We start from the raw sequence: 14,108 nt of genomic DNA, 5'->3' as shown, positions 1-14,108 counted from the left end.
TCAAGTACTATGCGTTAAATTCTGCTGTTTAATAAGCCACCAAAAAAATATGAAACGCAAAAGAATGATTATATTGAGTTATTCAAGCGCCAGAACGCTTCCGGAAGCAGCAGTACGCTGCATTTACAACAACGTTGATTCTCTCCGTCAGAAACTAAGTGGACCGTTTCTCCTGGGTCCTCTCAAAATGCATATTACCGAGAGCAGTGATCTTACACTATCCGGTTAAGGTATTAACCGAAAAAGCCCATTGTTTCAAAAGCCAGAGCAGAGTAGTCACATAAAAATTCGTGCTTTTGGTTCTCCTTTGCCTCTGCCAAAAAATTTATCACAATTCACAAAGTAAAATATCTATAGTTTGCTCTGAATTTCCGCCGGGTTTGACTGGCTCTGTATAATTATACAGAGCAAGTCGCGATCGTTATAAAGTCGTCGCCGTTATACAGAGCAAGCCGTTGTATACAAATCATTCGTTATAACATACAGATAGCCGAATTTAGTCGGCATAGCTAAAATACAAAACTTATTGTTAGTCAGAGCAGAAGTAATACTGCTTGTTCTTTGATAATCGATATTAATACCACCACGTAACTGTATCCTTTCACATACGGTAATTATATGATTGATATCGTATTGTCCACAGTCCCTTCCCATTTTAACTGGGAAAAATTTTTCATTTGATCATATATAGTAGATATTTGTTGAGCGAAGCTCGCCTTGTACATATTTTGACTATGAGAAATAAAGGTACTCTATATGTAGTACTACATCAAGCATTCATCGTCAGTCACTTACTTCTGGCTAAAGAAATGAGAAAAGCATGAATACCCGGCCCGTAAGGCGTAAGCTACAGGCAACGCATAATTTTTTTGGACATTACAAATTAAGATAAGCAACCATAACAAGAATTTTATTATTCGTTCCGTCCACTTGATGGTCAGTTTCAAGATGCAATTCTCCATTTGCGACGGTGAAGACATCGCCTCGCGTTATTACGCCAAAACCCAAGCTTTCACACCCTTTGGCTCTAGATCTCATGATGCTGCTCATGCTTCTGGACTGAGTACTCTTTATGTACACCTCTGAAATTACTTCGTCATGAGTCTCACAACTCACGAATCAGAAACGCTGACGCAGCAAGCCTAAAATTTGCTATACTTGGCGTCCAGAATTCATGGAGAAAGAGTCTGAAAGACAGTTTATTCTTTGTTTAGTAACTTTTGTTTAAATAAATTTATTAGAATCTTAAGTTTTTTAAACAGATTATCGATTCTTTCTTTTAAAAAACTGTTTCTCTACGTTTATAGAAATGGGTTGAATTTGTAAAGTGAAGTATTCCTATTTCGGGGCCTTTGCCTTTATTCAAGATACAACTTGATGATGGGTCTTTCTTTTGCACATAACTGAGGATAATCACGAACTGCTGAACGTGAGATTGTTGATTATGTTGTGATTGCCCTAAAAGAGGAAACTTCATAGACACTCAATAAGTAGTTATCCCTTTGGTGAACTTGAAAGTAATCCGTGAGGACAGCGCAGACAGCTATCCGCGGGGGCAATGTCGATACGGACTGCTCCACAGCGCTGCTCGCGTATGTGGTGAACAATGCGATGACTTCTTCCGAATCATCCTCATCCCGTTCACCATCCCCCTCGCCTATTCCGTCACCTGCATCAGCAGCTGCATCGGGGAGCTCCATTGTCATATCGGAGGAGGGCATAGGCGACGGACATGTCGATCACGAGTTCCTGGCGCTCTTCAAAGAAGCCATTGGCAAGATTAAAGGCCAGAAACAACGGCCCAGTTTCGACCGTCTCTGCCAGGCACTCAAACATGTCCGGAAGGGGACCAGATCTGGCTTCGTCCAACAGCAGCTGCAGTATGCCATCCGGGATGGACACATGTTCATGGTGTACAGTAACGGTAAAGAGTCCTACAAAGATACGGAGAATCTCCGTAAGCTGCGTAAATTCACGGTTAAGAGCGATTCTGAAGTGCGTCGAGCGGTGAAGTTTGCCATCAGGGAAGTGGGAGATGCTCCAAATGAAGCTGGTATCACGGAGGAACTCATTACACGATACATCGAGTGCACGTTCAAGTGAGTTCTGTAATACCTGTAAATGTAACCGTAAGACATAATGACTGTTATTTGACTTGACACGAGTACTGTGTATTGCTCATTTTTGGTAGATTCAACAAATAACTGCATAAATTAACGGTGTATCTTTTACAAGAAATTCTTCGAGAGTTAAAAAGCAATTTAAACTTAAAGTAATAGCATCGTGATAATTAATTCGTGGTTAGCTTGGATCATACGGTCGCTCAGCGTTAGGAGTGCGTATTCAGTTGTGAGCATTTATCCATAAAATGCAATTTACGTTCGTTTACTACGTACTTTGTGCTGCTACTGGCATAGCTCTTTTCGACTCTGTAATCTATATTCCCAAATTTATTTGTAGAGTTGAGAATCCCGAGGGTCTTCCAGCTGCTGTCACCAAAGCTATCAACCATCTTCTAGCCAAAAGTGATCTGGAGAAGAAAAATAACCGTTATATTCTCGCAAAGGAGTTGGTAGATGAGAAAGAAAAGGTACGTATATCCCTAGAATAAGTTTCCGGTGATGCCGTGATGCTGTATTTAGCAGCAGGGCTTCGGGAATGGTAATAAGGGACTCTATTCCCAACTCTCTGGATTAAAATGGGGACAAGTACATTTGATTGCTTACAAGTTGCAACCAATTCCAGTCGAAGTGAAACCTTGAAAATCGCCACATCTGAATACTCAGTTTTAAAAATGGCTCCATATAAGCATTTGCTCTGATGCCAGCAAGCACTGGGCAGGCGTTTATTCGTTGTGCTGGATACATAACTTTAACTGTCAGATCTCGACTAGAAAGTAGAAACACAACGTCGTATCTCTCCCGACAGGGTAGAAAAGCGCGACCAAACTCGAGTATGTGCTGGCCGTAGTATTAAATGCATCTGTTGATATTTATGGCGCATTTGAAGAGAAAACAAACAGCAACATCGTGCTTTATCAAGCGTTCCTTTCATGAATACTTGATGTTGTAAAACGTTGGAGTATTGTGCTGGCTTCGGTAGAGAGATAGCAGATAAAGGAATTGTGTGTGACCCCTCGATGGTGGGTACATGGTTGGGCATATCATTTGTCCGATTTGTGCTATCAGGTGATGAGAATCTGTTACCTTTGCGCGAAATATTTGAAGTCAGACTTGAAATTATTAGGAAATTCCTAGCTTATGTGTACTCGTACTCTCGCAGTGTATTTGTGGACCTTGTAGTGCGTATGGACTGCCTTCGGTTGTTAAGTTCTCAGCTGAAATAAGCATCTGCAACGCTCGGCATTTGGTTTCTGGCATTTTTGTCCAGTTATTTGCAGACAATACAATGTGCAAACCCCTATCAGCTGCTAGGCACCTTAAATCCTTTTGTATTATTTACGGCTACTGTTGATCGACTTACAGTCCATTAATAATAGTCCATTTGGTTATATGACTTGACTTCCTGCTCTGAATACATACTGTACCTGGATTTCTTGTTTTGAATACATTATTACTTAATAACACTGGGCGTGCGTGCCTGAGAGATAATCGATCCATTTCCTTATTGACCATTGTTCGATATCTTCAAATTCCCGTTAAATAAAATAGCCAGAACTGGGTAGTGAGAACTGAGAAGCAACGGCAAAATTGTAGGAGATTTTATGCGACAATATCATACATAGGTGCCCCATTGCCTGCGAGTGCGCGTATCTTTAATGGCCAGCGGAGCAGTTAATACGGAGTATCTGCAGCAGCCGCACAGTCAGTGTTGATGATACAGTATTTTGTGCCGGTTCAATAACGGGATAATCATCGGGTTACTCCTGTCGAAGCCGGGCATCTGACAGCTTACGGCACACATTCGAGTGAATGAAAATGCACTAGGACATTAAGTAATTTTGTGCAGCATCTTGATTGACCTGGTAAATTGATTAGACGGTGAGGCTTGCGGAATGCCCGCCTGGCATGGCTCAGTTGAATGGTAGTGCCTTTACTGTACGCTCTGGAATTACCGTAGGGACTAACGAGGAAGGTGTGCTCGATTATTAGTGCGCATGCGTTGGTTTTGTGGCGTCGGTGCAGAAATTCACTGCTTTATTGACCTGTGGGAAGCTCCACCGAAAGTAAAGGGGATGAATGCACGCGCGTTTAATTACTCTGTCTGCCTTTGCGTAGCAGGAATAGTGAATCTGGATCTGTGCTTATTTGCAGAACGCTCGAGCACGATCCAGTATGAACTCTGATGATGCATCTGTTAGCGAGGTCGTAGTAACGAAGAAGAAGAAGAAAAAGAAAAAGATGGATGTCCACGACGGATCCCCGTCAATTAATTCGGAAGATATCCTGCTCCCCTCAACATCCAAGGTAAAACCAGTGGAGAAAAAGAAGGAAAAGAAAGAAAAGAAATCCAAAATACAGCCGAACTCCACTGAGAAGGTTCGCGATAAAACACCGGAAAGACGACTTTCCACTTCGAAGTCTCCCGAGAAAAAATCCTCTTCCAAGGCTGGTTCAGCTGTTCAGGAAATGAAAACCCCGATCAAGGATGAACCAGTCGACGCACGCAGTGCAACCCCGAAGAAGAATGTTTCCGATGACAAATGGAGTAAGAAAAGTTCCACTGAGAAGAGCGAAAAGGATAAACAGACGTCGATATCACCATCGCCAAAGTTACGGTTTGGATCGGATGAAAGAACGCCTAAACTTGTGGCTTTGCTGGAAGATCGACGTTCAGCAGTTCGCTCTCCGGATGTTCTACTGAGAAGTCCTATAAGGAAGCGGAGTATTTCCGATGAAAAAGCCAAAGACCTGAGTTTGCAGCGTGAATTCAGAGAAATGGAAAAGATAGAGAAAACAATGGGCCCGCCATCGACCATTAATTCAAACAGCAGAACAAAGAAGAGCTTCCAGAAGGCGACGAAGTTGAACGAGCTCATTCGGCAGAAGCCGCTTAACCTGAGTATGGACCGCGACGAGCCTATGCCCTCAACATCGAGTGGAATGGGGGTGCAGAAAACGGAAGAGGAAGCGAAGAAGGTGGATGATCCACCAAAGAAAAAACGCGGACGACCATTTAAGAAGTAAGTTTAATACTGGTATACAGCCGATCAAATTTAAGTACTTCTATTCGTTTAAGTGAGGTGATTTCTTGGTTTTGCGTTTTCTACACTTGCGTTTACGTTTTTTTAGCTTAAAAGTTAAAAAGTCACAAAGCCATGAGCGCAATGAATTCAAATAATTAGTGACCTGCTTTGAGTGTCTTCGCTGATATGTGGTACACTGCATTAGTACGGAATCTCAGAATCTCAAATCTGCTGTCGTGTTGCTGTTCAAGTCGTTGTCAACGGTGTTGACAAGTGTTAGGTAGTCACTGGTTTAAGCTTTTCCTGCAGTGATAAAAGCTCTGACTGTAGTCTGTATAACAACTGTATGAGTCGGAAGTTGACTCGGAACACACGCACGCATAGCCATTGCGCTAATTACTGAAATTGGATCGGTGTTAATATAAAATCGATACATATAATGTTACATTACATAACTGAAGAGCGTTCGATGCGCATTTGGGGAAGCGTTAGCGGTACTTTTAAAAGTATCTATGCTGAATCGGCTGTACTTCTGAATTCCAGAAAACCACTAGAGGAGCCGCGCAAGAAAAGCGGAAGCCGATCATCAAGCCGGGCCATTAAATCCAGTGATGAAGAAGTTCCCGACGGTATTCTGGATCCCGGTTTCGAAGAGTCCATTCCCAAAGAACTACGCGACGGTTTGACGAAATATTTCACTCCGAGTCTCAAGCGGAAATCACGCGTGGCCATCAATACCCTTCTAAGCAGTACTGCGGGTACGACCACACCCAAGGCACGATCCCGCAGTTCGAAAAAGACAACGGACAGCGAAACAACCGAAGACGATGCACGCAGACCACCGGCACTCAGTAAGAAAACCGCCACTACGAGCCGACCAAAAGAGAAAAAAATTGTGAAAGTGGAAGAATCGTCAGATTGGGAGAGTGAAGAGCCGGTGGAAAAGCCGCGTCGTGCCTCATCTTCATCTGCCGCTCAGATGAAACCGGAGAAGAAGCGGGGCAAAAAATGCGGTAGCACACAACTGAAGAGTCTTCAGGATGGGTTAACGAAATTCTTCACGGTAACGGGTGATCGGAAGCGCCGTCCGCCGCCTAGTTACGTGGGGCCGGTGTATCGACGTCGACGGGAAGCGGTTGATAGTAAGGGTGCATCGGAAAGAAGCCACTCGGATAGTAGTAAAGGTCCGCCAAGCAAGCCACGTTCGAAGCAGCGTTCTGAAGGTATTGCGCGTTCATACATTTATGCAGTATGCTGCCGTATGATTGCCTTCTGTAGTACTTCGTGCATTGTTCAAACGAGTTTCTTTGCAGATGTCATTTCGCCGACTGGATCTACTACATCCAAGTTTAAAGTGCCAGACGTGATTCCCACCAATTTGGAAGAACTCTTTCGAAAAGCTCGGGATCGGGCTTTAAAAGTAATATTAATGGCGACTTATTTGGAGACCAAATTGTTTTGACTTGCACTCCATTATAGGGAAGTACGTATTTAAAGTGCATTTATTTATCTCCCATGTTTGAATTATTTCGTAGAAGATTCCTACGGTTGCTGAGGGCTACGATGGACCGTTGCCACCGCGAATTCAGCTGGGTGATAAGAAAATCAAGACATGGTATACTTCTCCGTTTCCGGAAGAATATATCCGGTAATAAAGTGAAACGTTTTCATTGAGTGCATTCGGAGAAACCGTAGGAATACATTATTTCTGACTTTGAATTGTCCATTTCAGATGTAAATGTCTGTACATGTGCGAATTTTGTTTGCAATACATGAAAACCTTGGGAGTGCTGAAAAGCCACTATGTAAGAAGATGACATTTCGTGCATTATGGAACGCAGTGTTTAGACGTACAAATTGTAGGAGAAATGTCCCTGGCATCGACCGCCGGGTGCGGAGATTTATCATGATACGGTGGATGTCAGCAGCACGGAAACGGCCCAGGAATTGGTTATCTACGAAACAGATGGCAATGATTGGAAAGAATACTGTCAGAATATTTGCCTGTTGGCGAAATTGTACTTGGACCATAAGACATTGTACTATGATGTCGAACCGTTCCTGTTTTATGTCTTGTGTCGTCGAGATAAATTGGGAGACCATCTTATTGGCTATTTTTCCAAGGTACTCCATAATTTGTACAAAGAGTCTCGTACTTTTCTTGTGCCGTGATCTGTACAATTGGTACTGCTTTCGAACAGTACTGCTAATTTGCTGTCTGTATAACTTTGCGGTATATTGAATACGAGTTGTGGTAATTGCAGTATTTGCACCTGGTTGTTTGTCTTTATCGTCTTTATCTAAAAATAACATTTACTGCAGGAAAAAAACAGTCCCCAACGTTACAACGTCAGCTGTATTATGGTGCTTCCACCCTTTCAAGGCGATGGTTATGGACGTTTTCTAATTGATTTCAGTAAGTATACATCCGTTTAGTAACTCGAATTCTGGCTCCCTCAAAGATTTCATTTATTTTACTTAGGTTATTTATTGTCGCGGGTGGAAGCGCAGCACGGTACACCTGAAAAGCCTTTGTCAGAAATGGGACAGTGGAGTTATAATGCTTATTGGCGGAGTGCTGTGTTGGATTTCTTTCTGGAACAGCGCAATAAATCGTCAGCGACAACCTCTATTAAAGGTCGGTTCCGCTGTTTTTTTTTGTTGTTGGATCCCTCAGCGGACAAATAGATGCATTCCGACAAATTTGTTGCATTTAACTGGTTCATAATTTTGTTTACTTAAGATTTTTTAAAAATCAACTCCCACATTGTTAGAGATATTTAATTCGTCGCACGTACAACGTACTAATAATAGGCAAAGGTAATGACTGCGGTCCGCGAATAGGGATTCAGTTTTACAGTGCTATACAATTCCTTCTTTCAGGAATAATTTTAGTACTATTGTATATTTTTTTTCTGTAAAATTATCGCGGCTGCTATTTTGTTGTCCTGTAGACTGTCTGTCGCCTGATGAAAATATTTTAACTGTATAGTCAATGCATTCCATTTTTTTCCATAGTGGTGATGGTTTTGCCTTGGAAGTGCTCTCCATAATCATCTTTTACTCTTGTTTTAGCCATTTGCGACGCAACGGGCATGTGGCCGCAGGATGTAGCCGATACGCTGCAAGGCTTGAATTTTATCACAAAGAACGAAGATACGCTAGCATGGGAGTTTAATTTAGTACAAGACGTCCTGGATTCGTATCAGGAGAAGAAAACAGGTGGCAAAAAGCGTATTCCACTGCATGCCGATAAGTTGCGTTGGGATCCCTGGAAAGGGGACGTGCCTGGCGTGACAACCACGGAAAGCGATCATAGTGGCAGTCATCACGCTGACCAGCTAGTGGATACCGGCGATGATCAAAAGGTCAGTATATTTTTACATATCTATAAGTACTCGTAAGCATAGTTTGATGCTCCTTCGGCTACTGAGTAGCTAAAATATGGAAAGCAATTTTGCTGTCCATCGTATGGTTGCTCGTATTTTGAAGAACTCAGAATTTATGCGTGTGGCACTAAAATATAATCGTATTACTTTGTCCTTTTTGACACTAAATTTTTATTAATGCAAGAATTTTAAACACTCTCGTAATTTATGGATGGATTTTTAGGCGGATAAACGTACCAGTGCGTCGTCGGAGTCGGAGGAAACTGACCAGGTTGGTCTTGACGATAATGTGGTGTTTTTGAAAGTATGATAACTTTTTGATTTGTTCGGTTCTTTATCGTTGTTGTTTGTTACGGATCGAGTATGGGCTTTTTTAAAAAAAAATTTTATCTGTGACTTTTTTAATCAGCATATTGTTGAGGGTTTCTCGCTTTCTGTGATGCTTGGTTTTTATCTTTTTACCTCTCAGAGCATGTGATATTTATGATTTTTCCGTTCAAAACTCTGATGGAAATAGGGAAATAAAGTGCATATTCTTTTGTTGTTTGTGCTGAAATTTGTGAGTCGTCATCTTCTGCATGAGCTGCCGAGCGCTGTTAAATATACACAATAAAAATCGTTTTACACCAAATTGAGTCAATCTGATGTCAGTTATTGAGGGACTAGAGAGTTAGTTGAATTTCGAAACAATACAACAACGATAAAGAATCGGATGGATGGTACACTCGTACTGTACTTTTGATCAGTTTATTTGAGCTTATTTATTAGCTATCTGTGCATAATTTCGGTTCACAGCAATTTTATCAACATACTCGTACGTTGTCTCCAGAGACATTTTTTACCAGTAGATGGAATAAAAATAAACAAGAGAGAAATAGAGGAAATACAGATACTACCGGCCGCGGGTGCCGTATAAGTACATTGTGTCTTTAGAATTGAGTATATATTTTTAATCTGTGGCTGTAATTGCGCCTGCGCAACTGATGACTGGATTCAAATAGCGACGATGTTCTTGCAGTTAGAACAAAATAACGTGGAGCATTATAACGCAGTCTGGTAGAGGCAGCCAGAGATTTAAGATGAATACGAGAATTTAAAGGACTCTTATAAATGGCAAACAATTGCTGCAGGCGAAACATACATCGCCACCTCCACATTCAAAACAAAAAAGCAAGAGTAAAACACCCCCAAAACCGGCGCAGCGCAGTCGTACTCCCCGTGCCGGACGGCAGCAGAGTTCCCACAAAAGCTCCAGCCGGGAACGCTCACCCCGACCCACACCCAGTCCTCCGCCGAGTGCACTCAGTCCCACACGGCGTAAATCTAGCGCGGCTTCCACTTATCCACGCCGGCGAGGTCGTACGCGGGATGTCTTTGGGGGACGGCGGAGGAAACGGCGCGGAAAATTCAGATCTAGAGTAAGTGGAGAGGTAAAGTTTTATAGGTAGCGTAGCTCCGCTGTTCATGTGTTTATTGAGATTTGCTCTCTAATTTAGCCAACATCATCCACTGCAACATCTAGCCAGCCAAAAAACTATAAAGGGAGGAGGGAGGAGTTGAGGGCTGGCAGTGATAAGCGGCGCAAACAACACCACGGGCGTCCGGCTGATCACGATGATTCAGGAGAGGTCAGTGTTAGTTACTATTCAACTTCCTGTTTTGCGATAATAATTTGTAAATAATAATTGATCACTCTAATTTACATTATTAGTAGTTGATTTGTATGCAGTTTCGTTTATGATCCGCATTAGACCGGTGTGAGTGCTTTTGAAATATTGGTGTTTTGTCAGGAGTCGGATATATCCAGCTGTTATACCGGCGCTCACTTTCGTCGTTCCAGCATGTCGAGCGAGTCATCTGCTGATGAATCTCTGGCTAGTGAACCTACTCGTACATTCTCGAGGGGCTCCAAGCAGTTTGTCCATAAAGATACCGGTCAGTCCCAGCATTATTCCCGTACGCATGACATTATCCACCACTGTCCCGTTGCAGGTCACGAATCGTCATCCTCCGCTTCGGAGGTATCATCATCCCGTTCACTATCGCATCTCGATCAACCGCCCCGGGCCCCCCATCCCCCGGAGCCGGTCGACACCATGGACCAGGGCATCTCCACCGATAGCCCCCCGTTGGCGATTGAACCACCAACCCGGCATCATCCGCTGTCGGCTTCGGCAGCGTCGGCGGCGCCCCAGCACCGTGTCGCCGAGATCTGCATCCAGACGGAACCCGTGGAGCTGACTCCGATGCCGGCGCCTGTCCTGTCGGTGCCGGTGGAGACTGTCCCGGAGACGCCAAGCCATCTCCATCCAGAATATTCCCGGGTGGCGGAGATCCAGTCGGAGGCCTTAAACAGCCAGGTGATGGGGCATATGCCGACGGGAGACATGCCACAAGCGTCACAAACCGTGGCCATGGGACAGAGTATGCCACTCAGTCCCTCTATGCATTTGCAGCAGCCGCATACACCGTACCGTCATCAACAAGCCAGTCCAATGGTCGGATCCATACCGTCTGTTAACAAGCCGGCCAGTGTGCTGAGTATGCACGACCAGATGCAAGATACCGGTACGCTCGTATAAACGAATCCAAAACTCTGCCGTTAGACTCAATACAGTGTTCTTCATACGCCTTAAATCTATTGAAATGTGTAATAACAAAATTTCATTGTTAATTAAAATATCCGATTAGTAAATTCAAAAAGGTAGGTTGATAAATGCAGGTTTAAAATAATTTACGAAAAATAAATCTCGTGAAGAAGTTTAAAATAAATGCAGATATTAAACAATTTAGGAAAAATTATTTAAGTCTTGTAAACGCAGCGTCACAGTTATTCGCAAACTGATACTGCATAGTCACCGTAAAAAAACTGTTTTGCAGAAATGATCATGAGTCAACCGCAATATGAGCCCCCATACGACCAGTACGCCACTCCCCAGCACACGCCGGGCTTGTCGGCCACTTCCCCACAGGGCTTCCAGCATCAGCACCAGCAGGCCTCCCCGGTGGCCGCCCAGCCACCGGCCTCCTACGTCTCCACCTACCAGGAATCCCCGCGCTCCCAGCAGCCGCCCACCCCCTATCATGATATCCTGCGGCCGCCCCACACCCCCACCACCCCGGTGGCCGCCGCCGCGGCGTCCGTGTACATGAATCCATCGCCGCGGCCCACCGTGGCCTTCACGGAGAACGTCAGCAGTCCGCATGCACCGCCGCGCATGCTGCAGACACCGATGCCGTACCAGGACCCGTACGGCACACCGGTCGCGTCGGTTGTGGGATTTGAGCAGCAAACACGCGCTGTACACGGGAGTGGACATGGGCGGGTGCAGCAACAGGCGTATCCGGATTGCGCACAGGCGCAGGAATCGTTCCCTGTGTATAATCAGAAGGTCATGCAGCAGCAGCAGCAACAACAGCCGCCGATGCAGCACCATATGCATTCACAACAGCAGCAGCAGCAACAACAACAACAACGCCAGCAAACCACGCACCATCAGCCGTCGCGGAAAACAAAGCAACGAGCCAATGAACAACCCGCTCCTTCAACGAATTATCCTCAGGTACGTTGAACAAAAATTACGTTTATTATTAAATGTTGATAAAATGATCGCGCACTTGTCGATACTGAAATAATAGTGAATGTTTTTATCTTGCACGAGTATTCTACTATTTGTATATAATGAAATTATTTTATATTTTATATATTAAAAATATTTATTTTGAGTTAAGGTGCTGAGCGAATTTCGCCTTTACATATTTAAGCGAATAAAATTTGATAATTTTTTATCATACTTTTCAGTTTAATTTTTTTTATATTTTTTTGATTCAGTTTTTTTATATCTTTGAATTCGATCATTTGCAGGTCAACCATCAGCAAGTGCCTCAGTCGCCCATCATGTTCCACCCCTCGTCGTCAGTATACGGGCATCCGGCGTCCGGCATGATGATGCCGTTTCCCGGCATGCAAGACCAGTATTCCGGTTACAGTATGGGCATGCAGCCGCCGGCCGATACGCCCAGCATCGCCAAGCTGGCCCAGCTGACCCATGGCTTGTCCGCCGCCCAGCATCCCCACATGGGCATCCACTCGTACAATGTCGGGGCGGCTGCCATGGCGGCGGGATCCAATCAGCGTGGTCAGAGCAGTCAGGCGTCGCGCCAGTCACAGCATCCCCAACACCAGATGCCGGCACCGGCTGGGCCCATGCAGATGCCCGGCGCCCCTGCCATGCAGTATCATTCGTATCTGCAGAAGACCATGCAGACCTATCCGGGCCAGCAGCCAGTTATGACGGCATGTAAGTTGAGTTACTTACGAGATGCAGTAATAAAAGTTTCGCTTTGTGGTCAGAAAATTTTATTGTATTCGCGGTATTACTATCACGCAAAATCCGGAATATGAGTATAGTCTTATGATACATTGGTAATTTGATGATGTTTATGCATCGCGCTGTTTTAAGTTTAGTGTGGTATCAGCAGTGTTTAAGTTTATTTCATCATTGTTGTATAATACATGTATTGCTTTTACTGGTAATCTGACAAGATTCGTTTGCCATAAATCTGTTGAATGTGGGTAAATAATATTCTTTTTGAACCTTGATGATATTTAATTCCTTGTGTATTTATTGTGCTGTTTAGTAGTGGTGCAGGTATTATGATTTTATTCGTTTTTAGTTCTTCATTTGTTTATCTAATTTTGTTTCTGGTTTAACAGGACATTGCTACCTTAAATTTTTTGAATGCAAATTTTTCTCGACTAGACTTGGATTCTGCAGTTAATTACAAATAACTATAAACTGCAAGCGTTTCTGTCAGTTGTAAACTAAGCCCGATTGCTTCTGGCCGTTGCAGCGTATCCGCAGTCGTTCTTCCATGGACAAGGCGTGCCCATGCCCGGTCAAGTGCAGATGCCGCCCGGCCAATACCGACCGGTGGGTCCCAACCAAGCCCAGTCCATGTATCCGGGTTATGCCTATTATGCTCCTGGTGCCCAGCATCCCCACGCCCCTATGCGGCAGTGACGTAGTCAGCAGCGTGTTGTCACTGGTTTTCAATCGTTTGTTACCTCTGTTTGTATGTTATTCTCACTTTTCCATACCGGTCTTGTTTGTTTTTAGCCTTTTAAACCCTAATGTATATTATGTATTAATTTTTGGGTCGTTTGACCCTTTTTCCCCTTTACCGCTTGCCGTTTATTGACGGATCATTTGTTTGCGGTTATTTAATTATAGTATCAGTTTTACATTTATGTAAACGTTGGTAAGTTTTGATCGTTTGCCAGTTGTCTCCATCGTTAACCGATTTAAATTGTGCCGTTATGTAAATAAAAATAATACGTTGTTATTAACAGACCGTCTGCAGTAGTAGTCCGCCATACACGAATTAAATGTGATTAACACATACCGAATATTGCCAATGCAGATACCGTAGAAATTTCCGGGGAAAAAATTCCAGTTTTTTACGCTGGTAATCCGTGTAAAATGCGCCGGTTATGAATAAGCCAAGAAACCTATATTTGGCGCCAAAATGCTTGAAGCACCTTTCAGAGCCAAGATGTAACCGATTCCTAG

General features: G+C 43.7%; 1 protein-coding gene and 1 long non-coding RNA gene across 2 annotated transcripts; one reads left to right on the top strand and one right to left on the bottom strand.

Annotated features, from left to right (window-relative positions):
* The first annotated feature begins 1,183 nt into the window (after positions 1-1,183).
* Positions 1,184-13,881, top strand: LOC129598725 (histone acetyltransferase lsy-12-like). Its single transcript, XM_055496760.1, has 19 exons — positions 1,184-2,099; positions 2,461-2,590; positions 4,275-5,143; positions 5,690-6,369; positions 6,460-6,566; positions 6,682-6,794; positions 6,879-6,951; positions 7,010-7,270; positions 7,469-7,562; positions 7,629-7,784; positions 8,222-8,514; positions 8,759-8,806; positions 9,666-9,953; positions 10,032-10,163; positions 10,326-10,470; positions 10,528-11,103; positions 11,416-12,098; positions 12,401-12,836; positions 13,390-13,881. Exons 1-19 carry the CDS (start codon positions 1,612-1,614, stop codon positions 13,557-13,559), a joined length of 5,742 nt encoding a protein of 1,913 aa, XP_055352735.1. The 5' UTR covers positions 1,184-1,611; the 3' UTR covers positions 13,560-13,881.
* On the bottom strand, positions 1,284-3,025 carry LOC129598734 (uncharacterized). The gene is made up of 3 exons (XR_008691790.1): positions 2,727-3,025; positions 2,397-2,530; positions 1,284-2,115 (listed from the first exon to the last, which is right to left on the bottom strand). It is a non-coding gene; the product is annotated as an uncharacterized LOC129598734 (long non-coding RNA).
* Positions 13,882-14,108: the final 227 nt, after the last annotated feature.

Source organism: Paramacrobiotus metropolitanus, unplaced genomic scaffold (assembly GCF_019649055.1).
Source record: "Paramacrobiotus metropolitanus isolate TYO unplaced genomic scaffold, Prichtersi_v1.0 Parri_scaffold0000003, whole genome shotgun sequence".
Classification (NCBI taxonomy): Eukaryota; Metazoa; Tardigrada; class Eutardigrada; order Parachela; family Macrobiotidae; genus Paramacrobiotus; species Paramacrobiotus metropolitanus.
The sequence above is the reverse complement of the archived record's forward strand: the minus strand, read 5'-3'. Positions and strand labels throughout refer to the sequence as shown.